General features: G+C 43.7%; 1 protein-coding gene across 1 annotated transcript in view; it reads left to right on the plus strand.

The window, feature by feature from the left end:
- Window positions 1-25,400, plus strand: part of LUZP2 (leucine zipper protein 2) — a 700,384-nt gene that overhangs the window by 328,796 nt on the left and 346,188 nt on the right. Inside the window, exon 3 of the mRNA XM_066584197.1 lies at window positions 23,497-23,567. Coding sequence (XP_066440294.1) covers window positions 23,497-23,567 — 71 coding nt within the window. The remainder of the gene's footprint in view (window positions 1-23,496; window positions 23,568-25,400) is intronic.

Consider the following 25,400-nt stretch of genomic DNA (forward strand, 5'->3'; position numbering starts at 1 on the left):
ACTCGATTATTCAATTCTATGCGCCAAAGAATTAGTGTCCAAATTTTACGTACGGAATCAAATTCTCTTGCTTCCCAATGTAATAGAAACGTGAAATTTGGCAGGAGCATTGATTATGTCATAAATAGGAAAAGCTAATGGGTCCCAACTCCATTATTCAATTCTATGCGCCAAAGAATTAACGTCCAAATTTTACGTACGGAATCTAATTTTCTCGCTTCCCAATGTCATAGAAACTTAAAATTTGGCACGTGCATTGATTATGTCATAAATAGGAAAAGCGAATAGGTCCCAATTCGATTATTCAATTCTATGCGCAAAAAAATTTGTGTCCAAATTTTACGTACGGAATGTAATTTTCTCACTTTCCGGTGTCATAGAAACGTGAAATTTGGCACGAGCATTGATTATGTCATAAATAGGAAAAAGTTAATGGGTCCCAACTCGATTATTCGATTCTATGCGCAAAAGAATTAGCATCCAAATTTTACGTACGGAATCTAATTTTCTCACTTTCCGGTGTCATAGAAACGTGAAATTTGGCACGAGCATTGATTATGTCATAAATAGGAAAAGCTAATGGGTCCCAAATCGATTATTCAATTCTATGCACAAAACAGTTAGCGTCCAAATTTTGCGTACGGAATGTAATTTTCTCACATAGAAACTTGAAATTTTGGCACAGGCATTGAATATGTCACAAATAGGAAAAGCTAATGGGTCCCAACTCGATTATTCAATTCTATGCGCAAAAGAATTAGCGTCCAAATTTTATGTACGGAATCTAATTTTCTCGCTTCCCAATGTCATAGAAACTTGAAATTTGGCACGAGCATTGATTATGTCAAAAATAGGAAAAGTTAATGGGTCCCAAATCGATTATTCAATTTTAAGCGCAAAACAATTGGCGTCCAAATTTTACGTACGGAATTGAATTTTCTCGCTTCCCGATGTAATAGAAACTTGAAATTTGGCACGAGCATTGATTATGTCATAAATAGGAAAAGTTAATGGGAAGTTGCTGAGTACACTCCTGGGAAGATTACTGGCATAGTACATCTATCCTACGATAGGTGGGGTGCGTGCGAGCATCGTCGACAGTTATGCCCCCCCCAGACAAAGATCGTTTGATTTCCATCTCAAGCACAAAAGCAAAAGGCATTACGAGCAACGGGAGGCGTGTTCAACTACAAAATGATGCATCCGCCGAACGTATCACAAGACAATTCCTGGATATTGAGAATGCTGAGGTAAAATAAAAGCTGTGCTGTGATTGGTTGCTATATATTATACCGCTGAGGTAAAATGAATGCTGCGCTGTGATTCGTTGCTATTTTTTATATTGCTGAGGCAGAATAAAAGTTGCGCTGTGATTGGTTGTTATTTCTCTTACTGCTGACGTAACATGAAAGCTGCACTATGATTGGTTGTTATATTTTATACTGCTAAGGTAACATATAAGCTGCGCTGTGATTGGGTGTTATATATTATACCACTGAAGTAACCTAAAAAAGCTGCGCTGTGATTGGTTGTTATCTAGATATATAAAAACGAATGTATGTCTGTCTGTCTTCGCAGCAACGTGCGACGGGTAAGCTAGTAATAAATAAATAATGCAAGTATGTTACAAGATGGATGATGCACATATAGGCTGTTAAATGAGGCTGTTGAATGAGTGAAAATTTTGCATCAATTTAAATATGTCTCCTAAATCCTTCAATCTTACTATAGCAGGTTGCAGTCGCTAATGCATCTTAGTCACACCCCTTTATCTTTTCCCCTTTTATAGCTGTTAAAAAGCTGTGAAACAGCTGTCTGTGTATTGATTCTGGCTTGGTTTTCAATTCTCAAGCATTGCTCTACAGACTTGTATAAATGGTCAGGCATTGATTTGAAGATGGTGCTGAAGAGGTTCCATCTCCCTTATTTGCATAGTCATAAAAACAAAACACTCCCAAAAGTATCATAATTGTGTTTTTTTCCCATTTCACCCTACTTAGAAATTTTAAAAAAGTTTCCAGTTCATTAAATAGTACCATTGAAAATACAACTCATCCCACACAAAAGCAAGCCCTGAGACAGCTATGTTAAAGAAAAGTAAAAGAGTTATGATTTTTTGAAAGTGGAGAGGTGAAAACAAAAATAAAAAACAATAAACATCCAGGTCTGTAAGGAGTTAAACAAGTTAATTTGGGGGGAATTTTAGGGTATCTGGAGGAATTTGTCAAAAAGAGTTGATGGAAGTATCCCATTCATGTACAGTGGGTATAAAAAGTTTTTACACCCCTGTTAAAATACTATGTTTTTGTCATGTTAAAAAGTCCCAAAAAAGATAAATCATTTTTATCTTCATTGTGACTAGAGATGAGCGAGCACCCAAATGCTCGGGTCCGCATTTTTCGAGTCGAGCTTTTCGTAAAATTCGAGTGCTCTACTCAAGTAACGAACCCCATTGACTACAATGGGAGACTCGAGCCTTTTTGTATGTGGGACGCCGGGTCCCGAGCTTTTTTTTTTATTGGTTCGTGTCTCTCTCTCTCTCTCTCTCTCTCTCTCTCTCCCCTGCCTGCCAGACAAAAAATTTGCCATTGACGCGTGTTGCATAGCGGCGGGGAGGGGCCAAAACAGGCACGTCAGAGCGGGGAGGAGCCAAAAACTGGAGCCGGGTTGTACACGATTTGATGCTCGTTCAAGTAACGAGCACCATCGAGTACGCTAATACTCGAACGAGCATCAAGCTCGGCAGAGTATGTTCGCTCAACTCTAATTGTGACCCATTATCTGTACAATTGCATTGAAAAACAAACTGAAATCTTTTAGGGTAGAAAAATTAAAAAAATAAATAATGTGGTTGCAAAAACATGCACACCCTAAAACTAATACCTTGTTAATGTACCATTTGACCATATAACAGCATTCAGTTCAACTTTTGTCTCAACAGACCAATTTTTTTTCTGTTTTTTAATCAATTTTTGAGTCCAGTTCTGGCAAGTGGCTTGACCTGCAGTGTGAGCAGACGTGCAGAAACAGGGCTCCACAGCCAGAACAAGAAATTTTCTAGCATTTACTTCATCAAGCCATCAGACGAGCTGTTCAGCTTAACCTTTATTTTCCCTGCAGGAAGAGGCACAGAAACAGGAGTCTCACGGCCCGTTTTATTGCATCTCTGAGCTGAGGCCTAGCGCGGAAGAAAAGACAGGGTTTAAAGTTCCTTGAGGGCCCAGAGGTTAGCACCACAATGGAGACAAGGAAGCTGCGATAGCAACATCCTGACTACCAATGGCAGTGGTGAAGCCTCCCCACTTTGCAGCTGAACTAGTAGTGAGGTGAGGAGCTTTTCATGGAGGTCTGCAGTCCCGATATCAGGACCCAAGATCACATGGCACGGTCATACAGTGAACAGGGAGATATCCTGCTGAGGTGCATGAACACCAACATGCACTGCAGGCCACTGAATAGAGCAGGAGCAGACCGGGAAGGAGGGGGTTAGGAGTGGGATCAGTGTGGAGTGTAGGTGCAGGCACAGTCAGCTCTGGCTTAACATCAGAACTGGAGTAAAGAGCTCCATATTCTGTCCTCCGAGCCACCACCCCCCCCTTCCCCCCTTCCTTCTCTTACTCAATGAGGATCACACAGACGGCTGCAGAGAGATTGCAGTCCTGACAGAGAAAGTTCACACTACTATTATACATTCCCCACTGCACGGAGGAATTGAAGTGACACAAACTGATATGATGAGCTTTGCTCAAATTTTTTTTACCAGATCTCCGCACTGGAGATCTGACAATAAACCCTGAGCTGGAGATTGCATATAGAACAGGGAAGAAGTCCCAGACCTGCTGAGAGACTTTTGAATCATACAGTGTCACTCTCCCTATATCAGAGTTCAGCTGAGCCGAACTACAGGCAATTATAAAATTTTTGTGAGAACTCTGTTATTGGAGATCTGTCTAAATAATGGAACAATTTTTACAATGACTCTCTTCTGGATAGTTTGAATTTCATACTTTTTCCCCCCGGTTTTACTTCAATATTTGGAAATTGACCTACCTTGTGACAGCTTCAAAGTTTACATAAATGGAGAGCAGTACCAAGCCACTAACTGTATGAGTATCTAGCTTATACCTAAAGATCAAACATCAGATATTCTGAAATTCCCAACTCTAGTTAAGAGCATAAAACATGGTAAAGGGAAACAGAGAGAGAAGCAGTGATCCATCTGAAACACTGAGGAGGTCAAAGAACCAAGCAAACATGCAAAAGTTCTTAAAGAAAAAGCGCTCACAGTCGTCACCTCCTGGGTCAAGGTTACAGTCAGACAGCCCCTAACAGAACAGATACCTCCTGATTCAGAGATAGAAAGTGATATTGACGAATGAGCAAGTTAAGCAACAACACAAATCTCTAAATCATTTCTTAAGAAATCCGTTATTGAAGTAACTCACCCCATAATGTCCAAACTGGCAGATATTTAATCAGAATTTTAGCATATTTGGCACAGAGTTGATGATCTGGAGGGATCATGTGCTGAGATCATTATACATGCTAATGTTACCACAGAAGTGATAGAAGCGCACCGCTCGTACCTGCACAGAGCATTAACACTCATAGAAGGACAGCAAAACAGGAACCGCCGCTGTAACATCCTAATTAAAGGACTTCCTGAGTCATGGGGACCTGAATCACTGCAAAGTAGCAGGTGAACTTTTCTCAAATTTACTAGGAGAAGAAAGAGCATCTGGAATCCAAAAAGAATGAATCCACAGAGGAATAAAGCCTAAGCCCAAGCCGAACAAACCTCTGCGGGATGTAGTATGTGGTCTATTATCATTTATAGATACGAATGCAATACTCTCTGCCTCGATATCGTGACAATCACTTAAAGGGGTTGTCCCGCGCCGAAACGGGTTTTTTTTTTTTTCAACCCCCCCCCCGTTCGGCGCGAGACAACCCCGATGCAGGGAGGTAAAGAAAGCTCACCGGAGCGCTTACCTGAATCCCCGCGCTCCGGTGACTTCTCTACTCACCGCTGAAGATGGCCTCTTCCTCCGTGGACCGCAGCTCTTCTGTGCGGTCCACTGCCGATTCCAGCCTCCTGATTGGCTGGAATCGGCACGTGACGGGGCGGAGCTACACGGAGCTACACGGAGCCCCATAGAAGACTGCAGAAGACCCGGACTGCGCAAGCGCGGCTAATTTGGCCATCGGAGGGCGAAAATTAGTCGGCACCATGGAGACGAGGACGCCAGCAACGGAACAGGTAAGTATAAAACTTTTTATAACTTCTGCATGGCTCATAATTAATGCACAATGTACATTACAAAGTGCATTATTATGGCCATGCAGAAGTGTACAGACCCACTTGCTGCCTCGGGACAACCCCTTTAAATATGGTGACACCCTGATACACCTTTACCAGGACATAGCTCCATCAACATTGACAAAATGACGAATCATGAAGCCCTTGTTAGAGGCTCTAAGAGAAAAGGGTATCCAATATTCCTGGGTATTTCCATTTGGACTGGCAATAAATAAAAATGGCCACAGGATCATAATCAGAGTGCCAGAAGACTTGGGCAAAGCATGGCAAAACCTGGACATTAAGCCCATAGCTCTATCGTCCTGGCTGCCCACACAATATGAGCTTCCCTTACCAGCACTAATAGAAGGGGAGTCATAGAAGATGGTCCAGAAGTCCAAGTCACCTAAAAGCAGGAAGTACCCTATGAAGACATCCACCTCGAATTCATAAGCACAGTTTACACCTGAAAGTGACTATTTGAGGAAATCCTCGCATACTGCACATTCTGGTCCAAGCTAAAGATACTATTTGATAAGTTGGCTTAGATATAAGCCCTCTTGACTACTTAGTTGAACTATGTTGGCCCAAAGGGCTCAAATATGTATATTGCCATTACATGCTACACTCACCCCTTCTGCGTCAAGAACACGGCAAGTACCTGAAGAAGATAATGTTTTTCCCCTTCTATAGCTTGTGTTGATGTAATGATGTCTTAAACATCTTGAAATGTTATAAGTTGCATTGTCTTGGCTGAGTGAGGGCTCATAGGTGGTGCGTGGGCAGCGTGGGCTCCCGGGTCATGTGGCTGTGGTTGCGCCCCCCCGGTGCTTGTGCTGTGGTGTGTTGCTGGAGCTCAGGGAAATGATGGGGCATCGTATGGGCATTGTAGGCTCTCAGGGACTGAGCTGGGGTCTTGCTCCCCGGGGACCTCTGCTTGGCGGACTGAAAGACAGCATGAATTACAGTCAACTAAGCATGACTAGAGTAATGAGACATCCAGAGGAGGAAAAGGAAGATAGTTCTATATACTGATTACAGAGGTGCTTAGGCATACACGTTGTAAATTGGCACTATGGTGCTTTTGTTCTCTACTTGACTAGTTACTTGTTTACCTAGTTGACTAGGTGTTGGTGTCTGGTTTCCGAGTGATCCTGGAGATTGGAACTGTTTTCGACACTTATTAAGTTTGTATCTATGTCCTAATTTCTAAATATTTTATACCTTTTACCATAGTCTGTCTGGTTCTTCTCCAGACCTACTACTCCCCAGTACACCCTTTCCAAACAGATGGCAGCTCCCCCCCCCCATAACTCCCCTCCCCCTCAAATAGAAAGAACGACATTTACTACCTTTAACACAAAAGTCTCAACTCATTTAATGAACGACATCACATAATTTGGCTATTGAAAAAATTTGGTACTAAAGTAGCTTCCCTCCATGAGACACACTTTAAAAGTGACAAAATCCCTACCATCCCAAAAAATTAATTCTCACACTTGTATCATAGCTGTAACACAAAGTCAGCTTCCTAGGGAGTTTCTATAGCTTTGCACAAGAGTCTTCCATTCTGTTATGAGCAGCAATACACAGATGCGGAGGGGAGGTTCATTTTTGTAAGAGGCACAATCCATGGGGTACATTATACTCTTGCAAATATTTATGCTCCCAATGTACATCTAATCCAATGGTTGGTGGAGACATTTGATAGGTTAAAAGCTTTTGCAGTAGGTCATGTAATATTTGAATCCTCTTATGGATTTGTCAAGGGGCAGATCGCAGGTCTCACAGGTAGCCTTAAAGAGAATACACATAGCAATACAAGAACCTAAATTAGTTGATACTTGGCGTATTATGAACCCCACGACAAGGGACTACACATTCTATTCACTGGTACACTCCTCCTTTCAGAGACTGGACTATTTGTTCACATCAGCTAGGTTATTCAGATCTCTAATGAAAACAAAAATTGACAACATCACGGTGTCAGATCTTGCCCCAGTTCATGCTACTTTAAATATTTTATCAAGTAGCCCTGGGGAATGGAGATGGTGATTAAATGAGTCTGTTCTTAGAGAGGAGGAGTCTCGTTTAGAGATTAATGCCAGATTAGTAGAATTCTTTGAAATGAACTCCAAAGACAACAAAAATTTCCCTATCATATGGGAAATGCATAAAGCATAAGTCAGAGGTATCTTTATCTCTATTGGATCCAAATAAAAAAAAGAAGATAAATATCTGTCAGCACCCTGTCAGATAAAGCCAACATATGTAATAAAACAGGCAAACACTCACCTGGTGCTCGGTGGAATTCCCTTAGTATAGGTAAATCCACTGACACCTAGTGTCCAAGGTTGCCTATCATCCTCTTTATGTCCCAAATCCAGCCGTCTGGAGAAGCGTCCTGGGAAATGAAGCCCACGGGATAACCTGGGATTAGTTTACAAATTTAGAAAAAGAAAAAAGTTTCCTTGCGCTCTGGGACTCGAGAGATTTAAATAGACCCAGTGATCAGTAGGTTATATTAAACCAGCTTTACTCAAATGCAATGCATTTTGGCAGTTTTAGTACACCTTTTTCAAGCATTGAATACATTTCATTCAGCTGAGAGCTGCCCCTGATTGTTCCCTGCGCTGAGCCAATCAGAGGCAGCACTCACTCACCCATTCATGAATTGATGAATGGGTATGTGAGAGCTGCCTTTGATTGGTGAGGCTGTGACCAATCAGAGGCAGCTCATTCAGCAGGCGGGGATTTTAAATACTCGGCTGCTGAATACTACTCAGAGCAGTTCAGGAGAACTGCCGGCCGGCCGCGGCTGAACTCCATCTGCCGGGACCAGGTGAGTATATATATATTTTTTTTGTTTTTACACATTTCTGGATGAATTTCAGGGAAGGGCTTATATTTTTAAGCCCTTCCCGAAAATTCATCGTGAGATCGCCCGCAGCCCATTGCTTTCAATGGAGCCGGCTGTATTGCCAGCTCCATTGAATTCAATGGACAAACATCATTCTTCTCTGCCACAGCTTGTACAGCTGTGGCAGAGGAGAATGATTTGTCTACTATATGTTCTCAATGGGGTCGGCGCTGCTGCCGCCGGCCCCATTGAGCGCATATAGAGAAGAGAACAGGAATCGCAGATCGCAGATAGGTGCGATCTGCGATTTCTGTTCTATAATTTATCGGACGATCGCATAAAAAGCGCTCATGTGTCCGATACCATTGCAAAGCAATGGTTTTATAAAATCGCCGGACGCATGCGCATGTGCAAATCGCGCGAAAAATCGCCCGTGTGACCGAGGCCTCAGAACATGTTCCTTCAAAAAAATATGGAGATGTTTTGGATATACCGGCTCAAAACTCTAGTTCCGCAGGGTATGAATGAGGTTTTTTGAAAAAAATATAACAGTGCAAGAGGGAGAGAATACTAAAGAATATAAACTGGGAGCATTTTAGATAAGAAAATAGGACAGCCATGAGCTATTAATTATGGTTTTACTAAACATGAATTATAAGGCAGCTATAATATTAAGCTACATTATCTAGAAGGTTTTAGGATTTCATCCTTTTGTGAAGTAAATTATTAAATTATTAAATTGTTTATATATAGGCTATATTTATACTTATAGAATGAATTATTTTTTTAATGAATTATGCATATGCATTTTTTTTTTTTGTAAATCAAATTTTATTAAGTTTTCACAAAAGAATACAGGAAGTCAGACATCAGCCTCTACATCAGCAGACATTCCGTCGGACTCTCGTCCATCGCGTAACGACACTCCACCAGCATAAAACCGTAAACAACATAGTTTTCCTAATTAGGTGATTAATACGAAAATAAACTATTAAAGTAGTCACCTGGGGAGCAATATCGTCCCGCCACGGGCCGAGCCCAGCAGCCAGCCTTAAACTGCCTGCACTAAAAACATTGAGAGAGGAAAGGGACTAACATAGAGACAGCCATAAGGGGGGGGGGGGGGGGGAGGGTAACACCGGGAAAGGGGGCAAAAAGGGGGGGGAGAGGCGGAGATGTTACATAGCGGGGGGTTCAAGAGGACCACGTCTCACTCATCCCACGACGCCGCTGCTCTCACCTCACGCCAAGGCGCCCAAGTCACAATGAATTTATCATAGGTATTATTCGACCAACTGTGTAGCTCCTCCAAGGAGTAAAGGTTGTCGACTCTCTCCCTCCAGAGACCCAAAGATGGTGGCACACTCTGAAGCCACAGACGGGGAATCAAGGATTTGGCCGTGTCTATTAGTAGGGCTATTAGTTTGTTCTTTTTTGGATGGAAATGTTTATTCGGTCTCCACAGAAAAACCAGGTCTGGGGTAAGGCAGACACCAGGCGCGATCCGTTCAACAATTTTCCCCACTCCTCTCCAAAAAGGGGTTAGGACCGGGCAGTCCCACCAGATATGGAGATACGAGCCTGTCTCCCTTTTGCATCTCCAGCAGGAGTCCTGTGGAGAGAGCCTGTGTTCAAATAGCCATTGTGGTGTTCGGTACCACCTGACAAGGAGCTTATAATGCGCCTCTTGTGCAATTATACAGGGGGTAAGTCCAAAGGACGTGTCGAGGATTGTCCTGGTCTCCTCCTCCGTGAGCCGTATACCCAGCTCCTTCTCCCATGATGTAAGGAAGGCCGGTTTATAGGGTTGGAAGGGGGAGATAAAGGATCTGCGAATGAATGCAATCTTTTTATGAGAGGATTTGTTGTCTAACCACGATCTCTCAAACCCAGAGAGGGGTCTGGTTGACTTAAACTCACTGAGGAATTCTTTAAAGAATCCTGCTAATTGGGCACTCTCCAGGAAGGAGAAGGATTCTGCAGGGAGAAGTTTTTGAGGGATCGTGGCGGGGGGTAGGTGCGAAAGGGCTTGCAGATTGGCTATGGAAATTGACCTACACTTTCTCCATACCGGCGCTCGGGGTCGGTCTCCAAGCGGATTCATCACTCTGGGAATCACTTCTATGGGGGAGACAGGTGAGGGCGACGGAGCTAGATCTGTTCTGAGCTTGTCCCACACTTCGCATGGACCCCTGAGGAGGGGGTTGAAGTTTTTAGCCCGATATTGAGCGCTTCTGGGTAGCCAGAGGGCCTCAATCCGAGATGTGTTGCTGATCTCTACTATTAACCTTGAGAGAAGATCAACGTCCTCCAACTTAGAGAGGTCCCACCAGTAGCGGAGGTGGGCCGCACAGTAGTAATCATATAGATTAGGGAGATCAACCCCTCCCTCTCTTCTCTTCCTAATCATCAGACCCTGTGCCAATCTCGGCCTCCTCTGTCTCCACACAAAAGCCGAGAAGATCCCGCGCATAAGTTTGAAGAATTTCGAGGGAAGATGAATAGGAAGCATTTGGATCTTGTAGAGTATGAGAGGGAGTATATACGACTTAATGATATTTTTCCTCCCCAGCCAGGAGATGCAGGGGATGTCATAAGATTTGAGGAGTTGTTTAACCCGCGCGATTAGGGGGATAAAGTTAGTGGCATATAGGTCCTCCGCTTTTTTAGTCAATTTAATCCCCAGGTACTCCAGATGGGAGGATGACCAAGAAAAGGGGGAATTACTTCTCAAAATGTCATATTGCCTTCGTGGAATGGAAACGTTCAGGGCAGTTGATTTCGTGAAATTGATCTTGAAGTTTGAGAGCGACCCGAATTCTTCAAGAAGCTCAGAGAGTCTAGGGAGACTCTTCTGGGGGTCCGTGACCACAAAGGCAATATCATCGGCAAAAGCTGCCGCCGAAATTTGCTGTTCTCCCACCCGCAGGCCCTTGACCCCTGGGTCTTGTCTGACCCTCTGGAGCAGGGGTTCTAGAGATAGAATAAAAAGCGAGGGGGAGAGGGGGCAACCCTGCCGAGTGCCGTTTCTTATAAGGAAGGGAGGGGAGAGGATCTCATTGATTTTCAGCCTAGCATGCGGGCAGCTGTAAAGCGAAAAAATCGCTCGAATGAACTGCGTCGGGAGGCCGAAAGAATGCAAAACTCTCTCCATGTACAACCAGTCTACCCTATCAAACGCCTTTTCGGCATCTGTACCTATTATTGCGAGTGGGATCTTGTGATGTTGGGCGTACCTGGCCGCATGGAGGAGCTTGATGCAGTTATCTCTCCCCTCCCTCCCCCCAACGAAGCCGGCCTGTTCCGGGTTAATCAACCCGGGTATAAACGGCTCTAATCTTTTTGCAAGCAATTTTGCCCACAACTTCATATCTAAATTAATCAGAGAAATGGGGCGATAACTGCCGCACATTTCTGGGTCCTTGTTGTCTTTGAGAATTAGCGTAATGTGAGCTTCTTGGGCTTGCTTCGGCAGGGGTGCCCCCCTTAACAGGTCGTTGAACAGAGAAGTCAGTTTTGGCTTTAGTATAGGGAGGAAGGTTTTATAGTAATGAAGCGGGAGGCCGTCCGGCCCCGGGCTTTTGTTGGGGGGGCTCGAGACGATCAGCGCCTCCACCTCCTCCTGTGAGACCTCTGTAACCAAACTAGCAGCCCCCGCAGGATTCAGTTTCGGCATACTAAGGTGTTCCAGGAATTTATCTACATGGGCCGCTGGGTTCTCACCCGGAAGGGTATTATGAGTGTCCCCGAGGTTGTACAGATTCGTGTAGAACCTCCGAAACTCCTCTGCAATATCCCCGGATGTAGTCAGGGTCGCCCCGGCAGGGGATTTGATCGCTCTTATTAAGTTTTTAGCTCTGGCCTTTTTAATCAGTGACGACATGAGCTTGCTGCCCCTATTACCCTGGGCGTATAGTTTATGCCGGAAATGCAGCTGGTTTTTGTTATATTTCGAGTTGAGCAGGAGTTTCAGATCTGCTCTTGCTGCCGCAAGTTCAGCTCCATTCTGTACTACTTGGGAGAGTTTCGCAGTCAGCTCCAAACTGGCGATACGTGAAAGCTTCTCGTCGATAGCCTTCTGTTTTTTTTTCTTTATGCGAGAGCCCAGGGCAATCAAGAGGCCACGGATGTAGGCCTTATGGGCCTCCCAGACCAGAGGCGACTCCGACTCTTTTGTGGAGTTGAGGCGAAAATATTCTTCTAGATGTTTAGATAAGCACTCCCTATCCTCTATGTCATCTAAGAGGGAGATGTTCAGTGACCATCTCCACTCCCTGGCTACTGGTTGAGGGAGACGTAGAGATGTATGAACCGGAGCGTGATCGGAGATCGTCATAGTGTCAATGCTCGATCTAATCAGGAACGGGAGTAGGGAGGAGGAGACCAGGACATAATCTAACCTCTGAAAAGTGGAGTGCACAGAGGAGAAAAAAGAGAAATCTTTGGTGAAGGGGTGCAGAGTGCGCCAGGTGTCGACCAAACCCAACTCCTGAAATCGTTTGCCCAATTTTTTCAGTTTCCTTTGGGATATATGCGAGCGGCCCGAAGAGGAGTCTACTGTGGGATTAAGAGTGACGTTAAGGTCACCCGCCAAAATAATCTGGCCTTCGCTAAAGTGTTTTAAAATCTCGAGTTGCTTAAGCAGCCAAGGGATCTGTTCTGTATTTGGGGTATATAAATTGGCTAATGTAAGTTTTGTGTTATTCAGAGTGCCCCCTATGAACAGAACTCTGCCCTCGTCGTCTCCAAACCGGGCCTCCTCGACAAAATTAATTGTTTTATGGAGAAAAATGGAGACCCCCTTCGAGGCCGACGAGGGATGAGTGCAGTGGAATGCCCGAGGGAATGATTTCCCAGGTAGGGGGAAAGTTTTATTACCTTTGTAGTGGGTCTCCTGGAGGAAGAGAATCTTAGTGTCGTACCTCCTCAGAAGTAGTTCCAAGCTGTGACGTTTAGAGGGCGAATTAAGACCTTTGGCGTTGAAGGAGGTGAGACGCAGTTCATTCATGGTGGAGTCCCTGAACTAAAAGGGGAAAAAACACACGTGAGACAAGCAATGACGTAATCACCGTTAATAAGAATATTATGAATTTCCGTAAATGCTCCTCTTCGCCGTCTCCGGTTTGGAGGCAGGGGGAGGGATAGGGGGGGGAGGCGGAGGAGGACAGGAGGGGGAGACAGATACCAGAAGGTAAGGTAACGCACAGATAGAGAACAACAGAGAGAGAAACTAATGCAAGGAGAATCCCCGCAGCAGAGCCACTGCTGGCAAGGAAACCTATGCGAGTGTGCCCCGGGGGGGGTCCGTAGACTCCCCACTAGGGTCCACACGTGAGGCGGCCTACTGAGATCCCACCGAGAAATGAATCTGATGGGATGTCAGAGAATTAGTTGCGGCCTGGACAAAGCAGGCCCCACAGCCCACTAACCAAAAAAAAAAAAACGAGGTATACAACCAGCGAAACCTCCGATCAGATAGATCAAACAGCTTACAACAGTTACAGCAAATAAAAAACCTATGAAGACATGCTCACAGTCTTTTACAAAGTCCCTGGCCCGAACAGTGCGATACACTATATCGTAACCTGAGAAGAGGGGTGTCCTGAAGTCTCGAAGTCGGAAGGCTACCAAGTCTCTTGTCTAACTCCGACCGATCCGATGTACCGCTCAACTCCGGCTGAACCCCATAGCATACTGTAGGCATAAACGGTTAATCAAAAAAGAAAAAACAGCTTATAACATCAATTGCCATAGGACCATCCTCCACGCCGCATGTAAAACGGCTATAGGGGAGGCCCCGCGGCTAGTACCATATTTGAGGGCAAAACAGGAGAGGACACTCTCCGGGAACAGCGGATCACGAGTCCTGCTTGGGTTTTTTCTTCTTCCCCTTAGGGGATTTTGTGCTGCCCGCCAGCAGCCAGTCCTCAGGGTTCTCTAGCGACTGGAACTGGGGAAGGTCCGGGAGAGGTTGCCAATTAGAGAGTTCGATCGGATCCATTTCCAGGAGAGTCCACAGTTCCGCCATCTCCTCTTGAGTGCGAATATTGACCCTCTTACCCTTGATGGTCACGCTGATGCCGAAAGGGAACAACCACGCGTATCGGATGTCGCGGTTTTTCAGAACATCGAGCAAAGGGCGTAAAGCGCGGCGCTTTGCCAGGGTAGAGGGCGCCAGGTCCTGGAATAACAGAATAGACGAACCTTCAAACTTCAAATCCTTAAAAGATCTGGCCGCTCTAAGGACCGCGACTGCGTCCGGGAAGGACAAAATTTTGCATATTACGTCCCTTGGTTGTTCAGAGGGGCCCGCCGGCAGTCGAAGAGCACGGTGTATCCTTTCCAAGCAAATAGAGGCCGCTCTCTCCTCCCCCAACAAGGTGGCGAAAATAGCTTTGGCGATTTTTTCCAGGCAGTCATTTGCATACAATTCGGGGATGCCTTTAAAACGTAAATTATTGCGCCTGTTCCTATTTTCTAGGTCTTCCTGGAGCAGGAGAGACCTGTTTAAATGCAGGTGCTGTTCCTTTAAGGCATGCTCCAGTTGCAGAGAGTGGGAGGTAATGGCTGCAGAGGAGGACTCTAAATCTTCCACCCTGTGCCCCATTAGTTTAAAATCTTCTTTAATCTCTGCTAAATCAGCACTAATGGGGCGCAGGGCTTGTGCTATCAGGTGCTTCATAAATCCCCTGGAAACGGACTCACCATCCTCCTCCTCCGAGGTCCGTTCTTCCTCCTCACCATGGCTGAGAGCGGGAGCGAGCGCTCGTGCCGGCGCCATCTTAGCAGGGGGCCGCGGGGAGCGAGAGGAGCGATCCCTGAAGAAACCCCTCATGTCAGCCTGCGTTTTGGTCGGTCGAGGGGTGCCCTGCAGGTCAGTGGACTTTTCTTTGGTCGTTTTGCCCATGTTTCCGCTGGTTGACAGCCGCTGTAAGTTGCTGTGGGTGCCTGCTTGTGGGAGCGCAGCTCTCAGGCAGCCATTGCGCTCGACGTCCAGGCTCCGCCCCCATGCATATGCATTTTTGATATACTCTCTTTGGGTCTGGATACTCATAAGAAGGATTTACTGTTTCTAAGAATAACCTTTATAAATTTATAGTATTTGTTTCATTTTCTAATAATACGATGACGTCATCCCATCATACAATGCGAGCGCACACTGCGCCCCTCTGTTTTTATGCATGGAATAGAATGATGGAGCGCATGTTGCGTTCCACCCTAGAAACATGTGATGTTTTTGATCACCTGAACAGAAAGCTCCTCCCAGTCTATGACATCACCGCTGCTGCTGCACTGGCTTCCGTCACATGCTTCTCAGCTGTGAGTGTATTTGAAATGTTTTAAATGTATTTTATGTTTCAAAAAAGCATACTAAAAATGCTGAAATGCATTGTATTAGTAAAGTTGGTTTAATATAAGCTACTGACCAGTGGGTCTATTGAAATCTCTCGAGTCCCGAAGCGCGGCGGAACTTTTTTCTTTTTCTAAATTTAAAAACAAAAAGAAATTGATAATATTCTCCCATGGATAGCTGTTCTGGAACACAAGGAAAAACTTTTAGATCTTGACAAGGTGCAGAAAGAGCTTACTACCCTGAGAGGAAAACTGAAAACCGTGTTAGACCTGAAACACACTAGAGCACATCTTTTCCACAGACACAAAAAATATGTGCATGGCGATAAGGGTGGCAAGCTGTTGTCATCATTAATAAAAAAGATGGGGGAAAAGAACTTTATTAAAGAAATTAGAAAAGAAGCAGGGGAATCGCTCACATCATCCTCAGAGATAGCAACAGATTTTCAATCTTACTACACCAGTTTGCATAACCTTAATGAGGGAACAACCCAACTGACTTTCGATAACAAACTTAGAGAGCTAAATAGTTTTTTAAGTAAATTCAATCTACCATCACTGAGTGCAGAGAAGACGGAGAATCTTCTTGCACCCATTGACCAAGAAGAACTTAGCTCAGTGATTGATAGCTTTCCTAGTGCCAAGAGCCCAGGACCAGATGGTCTAACTCTAAAACCTTCCAGTAGACTATCTCGCCATACCTCCTTCTCACCTTGAACGCAGTCGTGCAGGGCTCCTCTCTGCCAAGACAGTCACAGGAAGCATACATTACCTTAAAACACAAAGAAGGAAAGACCCAAGCCAGTGCAACAATTATAGACCAATTTTACTGGTAAATTTTGATATCAAGATTTGGGCCAAACTTCTAGCACTCAGGATCAACAAATTAATTCCATCCTGACATGATAATGGATGAACAAAACAGGATTTGTGAAAGGTAGAGAGGGGAAGGATAATACAGCTATACGTCTACATGCTATTCATTATGCAAAACAAAATAATATACTATTAGTGTTCCTAGATGTTGATGCTGAAAAAGCTTTCGATAGGGTGGACTAGACATTTATGAAAGCGGTATTGTATAAATTTAACTTTGCAGTGCAACTGATTAATGCAATTTTTTCCCTGTACAAGCAATTATATGCTGGACTTAGAGTTAATGATACCCTATCTCAACCATTTATTATCACAAACGGAACCCAACAGGGTTGTCCATTGCCCCCCCCCCCCCCTCCCCTCCACTCTATTCATACTTGCTTTAGAAACCCTTTTACAAGCAGTTAGACAAAACCCCAAAATTCAAGGACTTAGCATAGGGAGGGGTTGCATACAAAGTACGGCCTTTGCTGATGGTGTTCTTTTTTAATCTCAAGCCCATAGCAGGAGCTTATAAAACTAAACAGTTTATTAGATTTATATGGAGGTATCGGAAACTTTAAAGTAAACAAAACTAAATCGGTGATTTTGAATATCCCTTTACCCCCACATAGAGTAGCAGAAATCGAAATTTTTTTTTACTGCACATATGGGTGGAACAATCCATTGATTATTTAGGTATAAAACTTACAAAGAACATTCTAAAATTGTTTGAAATTAACATGTCACCACTGTTAGGAGAAATTAAGAATCTGTTGACCACATATAACCTTCCCATAATCTCATGGTTTGGGAGAAGAAACTTAATTAAAACATACACATTACACAAGATTCTATACAAACTCCAAATGCTTCCTATCCATATGCCACAGTCTTTTTCCCCAAAAATCTGTATATCGTTTGCAGGCTTCTTCTGGAAATATAAACATCCAAGGCTGAGCTACTCCTGGATGACTCGTAAAAAACAGAATGGAGGAGTTGGGGGGTTTAACATGTTATTGAGAGGTATCTGCAAGACTTGGAAAGCACTTAGGCCTCAATTAGCACCCTCACCATCACCTTCTACTCCTCTAACTTTGCTACCATATATAATTGAACATCCTACTCATTCAACGCCAGAAAAAAATTGGAATACCTTCAAAGACCTAACTATTAAAGACATGCAAGTGATAATACATAAAGATCCTGTATCCATAATAAATACTCTTATACCTAACAGGAATATTCAAGACCTCCACCTTGTGTATCTTTTAGCAGGGATCTTAGAATTTAAAGGGGTTGTCCCGCGCCGAAACGGGTTTTTTTTTTTTTCAACCCCCCCCCCGTTCGGCGCGAGACAACCCCGATGCAGGGAGGTAAAGAAAGCTCACCGGAGCGCTTACCTGAATCCCCGCGCTCCGGTGACTTCTCTACTCACCGCTGAAGATGGCCTCTTCCTCCGTGGACCGCAGCTCTTCTGTGCGGTCCACTGCCGATTCCAGCCTCCTGATTGGCTGGAATCGGCACGTGACGGGGCGGAGCTACACGGAGCTACACGGAGCCCCATAGAAGACTGCAGAAGACCCGGACTGCGCAAGCGCGGCTAATTTGGCCATCGGAGGCCAAAAATTAGTCGGCACCATGGAGACGAGGACGCCAGCAACGGAGCAGGTAAGTATAAAACTTTTTATAACTTCTGCATGGCTCATAATTAATGCACAATGTACATTACAAAGTGCATTATTATGGCCATGCAGAAGTGTACAGACCCACTTGCTGCCTCGGGACAACCCCTTTAAGTAACAGCACATATTTTCGAGACCCTTAACAGATTTTGAAAAACTAATTAACAATAAAAATAAAAACGCCAGAAGGATGGCACTTTGGGCAAGAAACTTCACCTGCTCCCATTCCACTGGCAGACTGACTTATTGCTCCTCTTGGGAAAAGGAACTGGGTATCAAGATTACAGATGCAGATATTAGAACAATATTTAAATTTCCATATGGAAGCTCCCCATGCGTACGTCTTCAAGAGAATCAATGCAAATTATTAGCTAGATGGTACAAACCCCCAGAGTGGTTATATGCATATAAATTCTCTGAGACAGACAAATCTTGGAGATGTCAGGAAAAAACTGGTTCATATCTACATATCTGGTGTAATTGTGATAAGTAGAGATGAGCAAGCATGCTCGTCTGAGCTTGAAGCTCGTTCGAGTATTAGCCTACTCGAGATACTCGTTACTCAAGACGAGTACCACGGGGTGCTCGGGTGCTCAATAAAAATTTCCCCACATATTTTCAATAGAGCCATGGCTGCTGCCAGCAGCTCCATTGAAAACAATGGTCTGCCGGCACCCCTGCATTCTTTTTCAGGGTAGGGCTTTACAAATAAGCCCTTCCCTAAAAAAGAAAGATTTTAGTGTAAAAAAAAAAAGTAAAGAAAACTTACCTCTCTGCCGCTGCCATGTCCGGTGGAGATGCAGAACAGATGTTTCCTGCATCCCCGCAAGGAAAAAGAATTCCCTGCTGCACCTGCCACATCTGCGACAAATGCAGCAAAGGAATTCTAAATCACTATGGGGAATAAGGGATTCCCTGCCGCAGCTGTCACACATGACAGCTGCGGTGGAGGATCCTGCTGCCGTCACCTCTGAAATGTTTTTCAGGGAAGGGCTTTATAAAAAGTGTTAAAAAAACACAAAAAATACATACTCACCTCCCTTCGGCTGCTGGGCTCAGCAGCGTCTTCTCCTGGCTGTCCCCGGATCTGTAGATCTCAGCTCTCAGCAGGTGGGGATTTAAAATCCCTGCCTGCTCGTAGCTCTGATTGTGATTGGCTGAAGCACTTCAGACAATCACAATCAGAGCTACCAGCAGGTGGGGATTTTAAATCCCCGGCTGCTGATAGTTGAGAACTATAGAGCCAGGGACAGCAGCAGAAAATACTTGCTCACCTACTGGGGCTCAGCCGCGGCTTCTGCCGCTCTCCACGGCTCTGTAGTTCTGAGCCATCAGTAGCCAGGGATTTAAAATCCCCGCCTGCTGATAGCTGAGATCTACAGAGATGGGGACAGCCAGGAGAAGACGAAGGGAGGTGAGTATGTATTTTTTTGTTTTTTTTAACACTTTTCTTTGTTTTTCAGGAAAGGGTTTATTTTTAAAGCCCTTCCCTAAATAAAACATTTCACTGGTGCCAGCAGCAGGATCCTCCACCACAGCTGTCATGTGTGAGAGCTGCGGTAGGGAATCCCTTATTCCCTGCAGGAATTTAGAATTCCTCTGTTGCATCTGTCACAGATGTGGCAGGTGCAGCAGGGAATTCTTTTTCCTTGCGGGGATGCAGGAAACATCTGCCACACGTGGCAGATGTGTTCTGCATCCCCGCGGGACATGGCAGCAGCGGAGAGGTAGGTTTTTATTTATTTATTTATTTTTTTTACACTAACATTTTTGTTTTTCACGGAAGGGCATATATATGTAAAGCCCTTCCCTGAAAAACATTTCAGGGGTGCCAGCAGACCATTGTTTTCAATAGAGCCACTGGCAGCAGCCGCGGCTCCATTGAAAACAAGTCAGGCAGCCACCGAGCATCGGTCACCCTTAAAAATGCTCGAGTCTCCCATTGACTTCAATAGGGTTTGTTACTCGAAATGAGCTCTCGAGCAATACAAAAAGCTTGGATCGAGTAACGAGCACCCAAGCATTTTAGTGCTCGCTCATCTCTAGTGATCAGATTAAAAAATTCTGGACAGAGATTATAAGGGAAATGGGAACTATACTAAAGAAAAATATACAGCTGGCTCCTGATCTAATCATCTTAGGTAGACCCAATGCTTCTTTAAACCTGACAAAGGACAGGTTAGCCTTGTACTCAATAGCAGCAGCAAAAGCTTTGATTCCCTTCTTCTGGGGAAAACCAAACCCTCCAACAGTGGATTTATGGAGAGAGTTGGTGAACCAAATTTCTGGCTTTGAAGAACTATTGAGTTGGACAAATCAATCTCACCTGACATTTCACTAATTATCGTCCCCTTGGAAACAGTACTTAGCACATGCCCCTTAAAAACAATAATAGACAATTGCGCTGAGTAACAGAAATGTATCTCAATTAGAGATGAGCGAGCATACTCGATAAGGCAAACTACACGGGCGAGTAGTGTCTTATTCAAGCACCTGCCCGCTCATCTCTAAAGATTCGGGTGCCGGCAGGAGGCAGGGAGCGGCGGGGGAGAGCGGGGAGGAACGGAGGGGAGATCTCTCTCTCCCTCCCCCCCCCCCCGCGCTCCGCCATGCTCACCGCCACAACTCACCTCTCACCTGCGCTGGCAGCCGAATCTTTAGAGAAGAGCGGGCAGGTACTCGAATATGGCACTACTCGCTCGAGTAGTTTGCCTTATCGAGTATGCTCGCTCATCTCTAATCTCAATGTTTGCATGAAGTTAGATGAGACCAAGCTATGATAAAAATGTACGTGCGGTGTTCTTTATTTTGATAATGTACTGCGTGAAAAATTTATTTTAGTAAGGTAATGCCTTCTATTATTGTACCTGCCCCCCCCCCCCCCCCGCATCTATTCCACCCCCCCTTCCATCCTCTGTTCTCATCTCACTTTTTTATGATGAAGGTATGGCTGTATGAAAAACAATACACCACTAGTTGACAAGAATGGCAATGTAAATTCATATGGTCTGACAATTTTGTGATGCATGAAAATGGAAAAGTAAGATTTATTGTCTGTAAAATGTATTGTGAAAAAATCTGAATAAAAAGTGATTTAGCAAAAACAAAATTTAGTTCCCCGACTGATAACTGCCCTCATTGTGTTCCATGGTATATGTAATGCCTTGGAAACTGTTTTGGTACCCTTCTCCTGACTGATACCTTCTGACAATCAGATCCCTTTAAGTGTTTTAAGGTCTTAACAGACCACGGCTTTGTTGAAAAAATGCAACTGAGAAAAGTTCAGGAAAACCCTACTAGAGCAGCTGAACTCTATATGGGGTACATCAGAATCACTTTATAATAATGGCATGACTACTACTATTTGTACTGACTACTATTTAACACTTTTAAATGTGATGGGCTAATTCTGAACACAACCAGAATATAAGAGAGTCTTCACACTTATGCAACCACATTATTTAAGTTTTTCATTAAAGGGGTTTTGTCATAAAAAAAAAAAATCTAAACTTACCTATTCCTTCCCTGTCTGTCTCCTTATCACATCTTCTCCTGGTTGAGCTTCTCCAGTGCACCAGGCCAGCTCACTTCAGGCTGGAACCAGCTTGTTATGAGGGCTGGTTATCACAAACTCCTTCCTGCTTGGTCAGTGAAGGTCACATCCCTGTGCTGTAGCTTCACTGCCTAGGAAGGAATTGTAATCTATTTCAGAGATAGCTTGCATGAGCAATCTCTGAAGAAGATAGGCAGTCCCCCTGCTGGCCTGTGAGCTGTGATGTAATATACATTGGCAGACTGCCAACCTAATGTACGTAACCTCACAGGAAGGAGAAGAATCAGGCAGCTGGAGGTGAAGTGACCCCCTGGACTGCAGGAGACAGGAGAAGATAAGGGAGGTGAAGATCTGGTAAGTAGACTGACAGGGGAGGAATAGATAAATATAGCATTTTTCTTTTTTAGTGACAGAACCCCTTTAAATTAAACCACCTTAAAAGATTTCAGTTTGGTTTTCAATGGCATTGTGCAGGTAACGGGTCTTAGTTAAGGTGGAAATAAATCTGAAATGATTCATCTTTGTCAGATTGTTAACATGACCAAAACATGGCATTTTAACTGGGGGTGTGTAGACTTTTTATATCCACTGTACCAGATTAAATATTAACTTACAAAAGCATGGTTAACCCTTTCCAATCCAATTTGTATCCTGGTTTTCCTAGGGGGCTTACTCTTTTTCTGCCATTATACAACGGCGCTATATGCTGGCTAAAGCCAGTACTGCATGAGGTGACACGTTGGATAGGCTCCGACGGCAGAGTGGCTGGCAATATACAGTAAGAGAACTCCGACGGACGTCTTCCAATATCGGAGCTGTACAGCCTTAAATCATAATGTCTTCAGATGTCAGACAGTGGATTGGAAAGGGTTAATCTCATGGTATATATGCAATAAGAAACACAAAGCACTATCTTTTAGACACCCAGTGCTAGATATATAACTATAGTCATTTACACTTCATGGTCTGCATCATTTATTTAATTAATTATTACTTTTCCTAAATTATTATTTTATTTGGCATGCCAAAACTTGGCAATGTATAAGACCCAAGTCTCCTACCCTTAGGGCGAGCACCCACTGGCGTTTGCGTTTTCCGCGGGAAAAAAACGCAGCGTTTTCGCGGCGTTTTCGCGGCTTTTCCATTAATTTCCATGGAGAAAAATAAGGACACATATGCAACTGACAGTTCCTATGTTAAAAACGCAAACGCAACGCAAAAAAAACGCCAGTGGACAGGAACACATGTTATCTCTATGCCTGTGCAGGAAAAACGCAAAACGCAGGTAAAAAAACGCCAGTGGGTGCTCGCCCTTAGGGCGCCCACCCACTGGCGTTTTTTTTCCCTGCGAAATTCGCAGCATTTTTTTCTCTGCAGGGGTCTATGGGACTTGTAATGTTAAAATCGCGATCGCGCAAAATCGCGATTTCGCGGTAAATTGCGATTTTGCGCGATCGCGATTTTAACATTACAAGTCCCATAGACCCCTGCAGAGAAAAAAATGCTGCGAATTTCGCAGGGAAAAAAAAACGCCAGTGGGTGGGCGCCCTTATTCAATTATTTTTTTTGGCAGAGAGGTACAATGGAGAAAATATAAGCATTGACAACAAAGAAAAAAAGACAACTCACTTTTTTTTTAACCTCCATACGTTAAGCTAATTGTTATTCTGTGAATTGTAAGTTCTCCTCTGGTTCTGATGTGTTTTTATTCTAGCTGAATTTATTTACAGCCAGTCATATTTTCGGTTGTATTTTCTTATTGCTACGGTATATTTCTGAGCAAACATGATAAATTAAAATATATTACTTTCCAGTCTTTGAAAAACAATGACATGATTTCATTTCCATATTTCTGAGCAAACATGATGAATTCAAATCTTTTATTTTGTAGTCTTTGAAAAGCAATGAAGCATCTTCCAAGAATGATGTCCAAAAACTTTTGGAGATGGAACAAAAACAAAGGTAAATAAACAAAAGCGCCAATACGTTGCATCCTATCATTCTAAAATGCGTGGACAAATTGTGTAATTGTCTGCAACAAAGGACTTTAATGAAACGACTAATTTGGCGCTCACTTGGGGCACTCATATTTTATTGATGTCACTTTGAAAGCTTCGTTTTGATAGTCTATGTGGAATAATTATAAGCTTGGAAAAGGATTTAGTATAACCAGAAGGAACGAACTGTCTTAGGGTAGACTGTCCACAATTGGTTCATTTATTGATTGTTTACACTTAACATTGAACTGTAAACAAAGTGTTAAAACACAGAGTTTTGACAAATACAACATTGCACAAAAACCTAAAAACACAATCACACACACAGACTTTTAACAGTTACAAGAAAAAGTAAGCAAACCCTTCAGAATTACCTGGATTACTAATAAAATGTGCTATGATTGTTATCTAAGTTTAACCCTTTCCAATCTGCTGTCTGACGTCTAAAGACATTATGATTTAAGGCTGTACAGCTCCGATGTTGGAAGACATCTGTTGGGGTTCTCTTACTGTATATTGCCAGCCTCTCTGCTGTCGGAGCCTCTCCAATGTGTCATTTCATGCAGTACTGGCTTTAGCCAGCAGAGAGCGCCGTTGTATAACAGCAGAAAAAGAGTAAGCCCCCTAGGAAAACCAGAATACAAATTGGAATGGTTAAGTTATAGATTAACAAAATTTTAGCCAAACACACAAACAGTTCTGCTGATCATGTCTTCTAAAAAGAACATTAAGTAAATGTCAGGACAGCAGATGTGGATGCAGTATGTCACTAAACCAATTTTACTAAGGGCTAGATCTGAGGGCTGCATCTGGGGATCTCAGGTTTTCACCCTTTAACCCTATTAAGTGGGATCTGGTCTTCACTGCTGGAAATCCCAGACTGCTAACTTAGAAATTGTCTCAGTTAAGAGGCAGCTGATGCAATTTAGTGTAGTGCAATGGGTGTAGACAGAAATATAGGCAAAGGGCTATGCTGAGTTCAGAACTGCTGGGACCCACATGCAATGCAATACTGAAGGATGTAGACAGAGTTGTAGTTGAGAAACAGAGCCAAGGTCAGGGCAGGCAAAAGAATTATGGTCAATAAGCAAAGCAAAGTCAAGCGAGAAGAAACTGGGACAGGCACAGATCAAAACCTAAGAGCTCAGACAGAAACACTTTAGCACCTTTACACAGTAGGAGACTAAATGCTCCAGCAACCATCAGTAGGGGAGTCCCTTAAATAGACTGGAACCTAACTGGATTGTCTGGGGATTAGGAAGCTGGCCCTATAAGAAACGGGATGAGTGCACATGCAAACCCTTTAATCAATAGTGACATTCAGAGTACAAGCAGGAAGGACGCAGTGTCTGCTAGAGGTGACAAGAGGATATGGTACTGACCATATCCTATGCTAGGAGGAGGTAAAAAATGACACCAGTCCTGACCAGCTTCAATAACAGTAAACACTCACAGTGCAGAGAGAAAAAGTAAATTGACTCTTTAATTTAAAAACTTGTGGATCCCCTTTTAGCAGCAATCACCTCCACCAAATGTTTCCTGTAGCTGTAAATACAAAGCATTCAACAATATTTCTGAGATGCTTTGCATGCACAGCCTTCTTCAGATCGAGCCACAGCATCTCCATAGGTATAACGTCAGGACCTGTTCCAAAACACAAACCTTTTTAACTATTCATTAGTTGATGTACTTGTGTGCTTTGGGTTATTGTCTTGTTGCAACACCTAGCATCTCTACAGTAGAGATATTTGTCTGCTGTTCTTATATACTGTTGTACAATGTTTAATTACACATCGTA

The sequence above is a fragment of the Eleutherodactylus coqui genome, chromosome 11 (genome assembly GCF_035609145.1).
Source record: "Eleutherodactylus coqui strain aEleCoq1 chromosome 11, aEleCoq1.hap1, whole genome shotgun sequence".
NCBI lineage: Eukaryota > Metazoa > Chordata > Amphibia > Anura > Eleutherodactylidae > Eleutherodactylus > Eleutherodactylus coqui.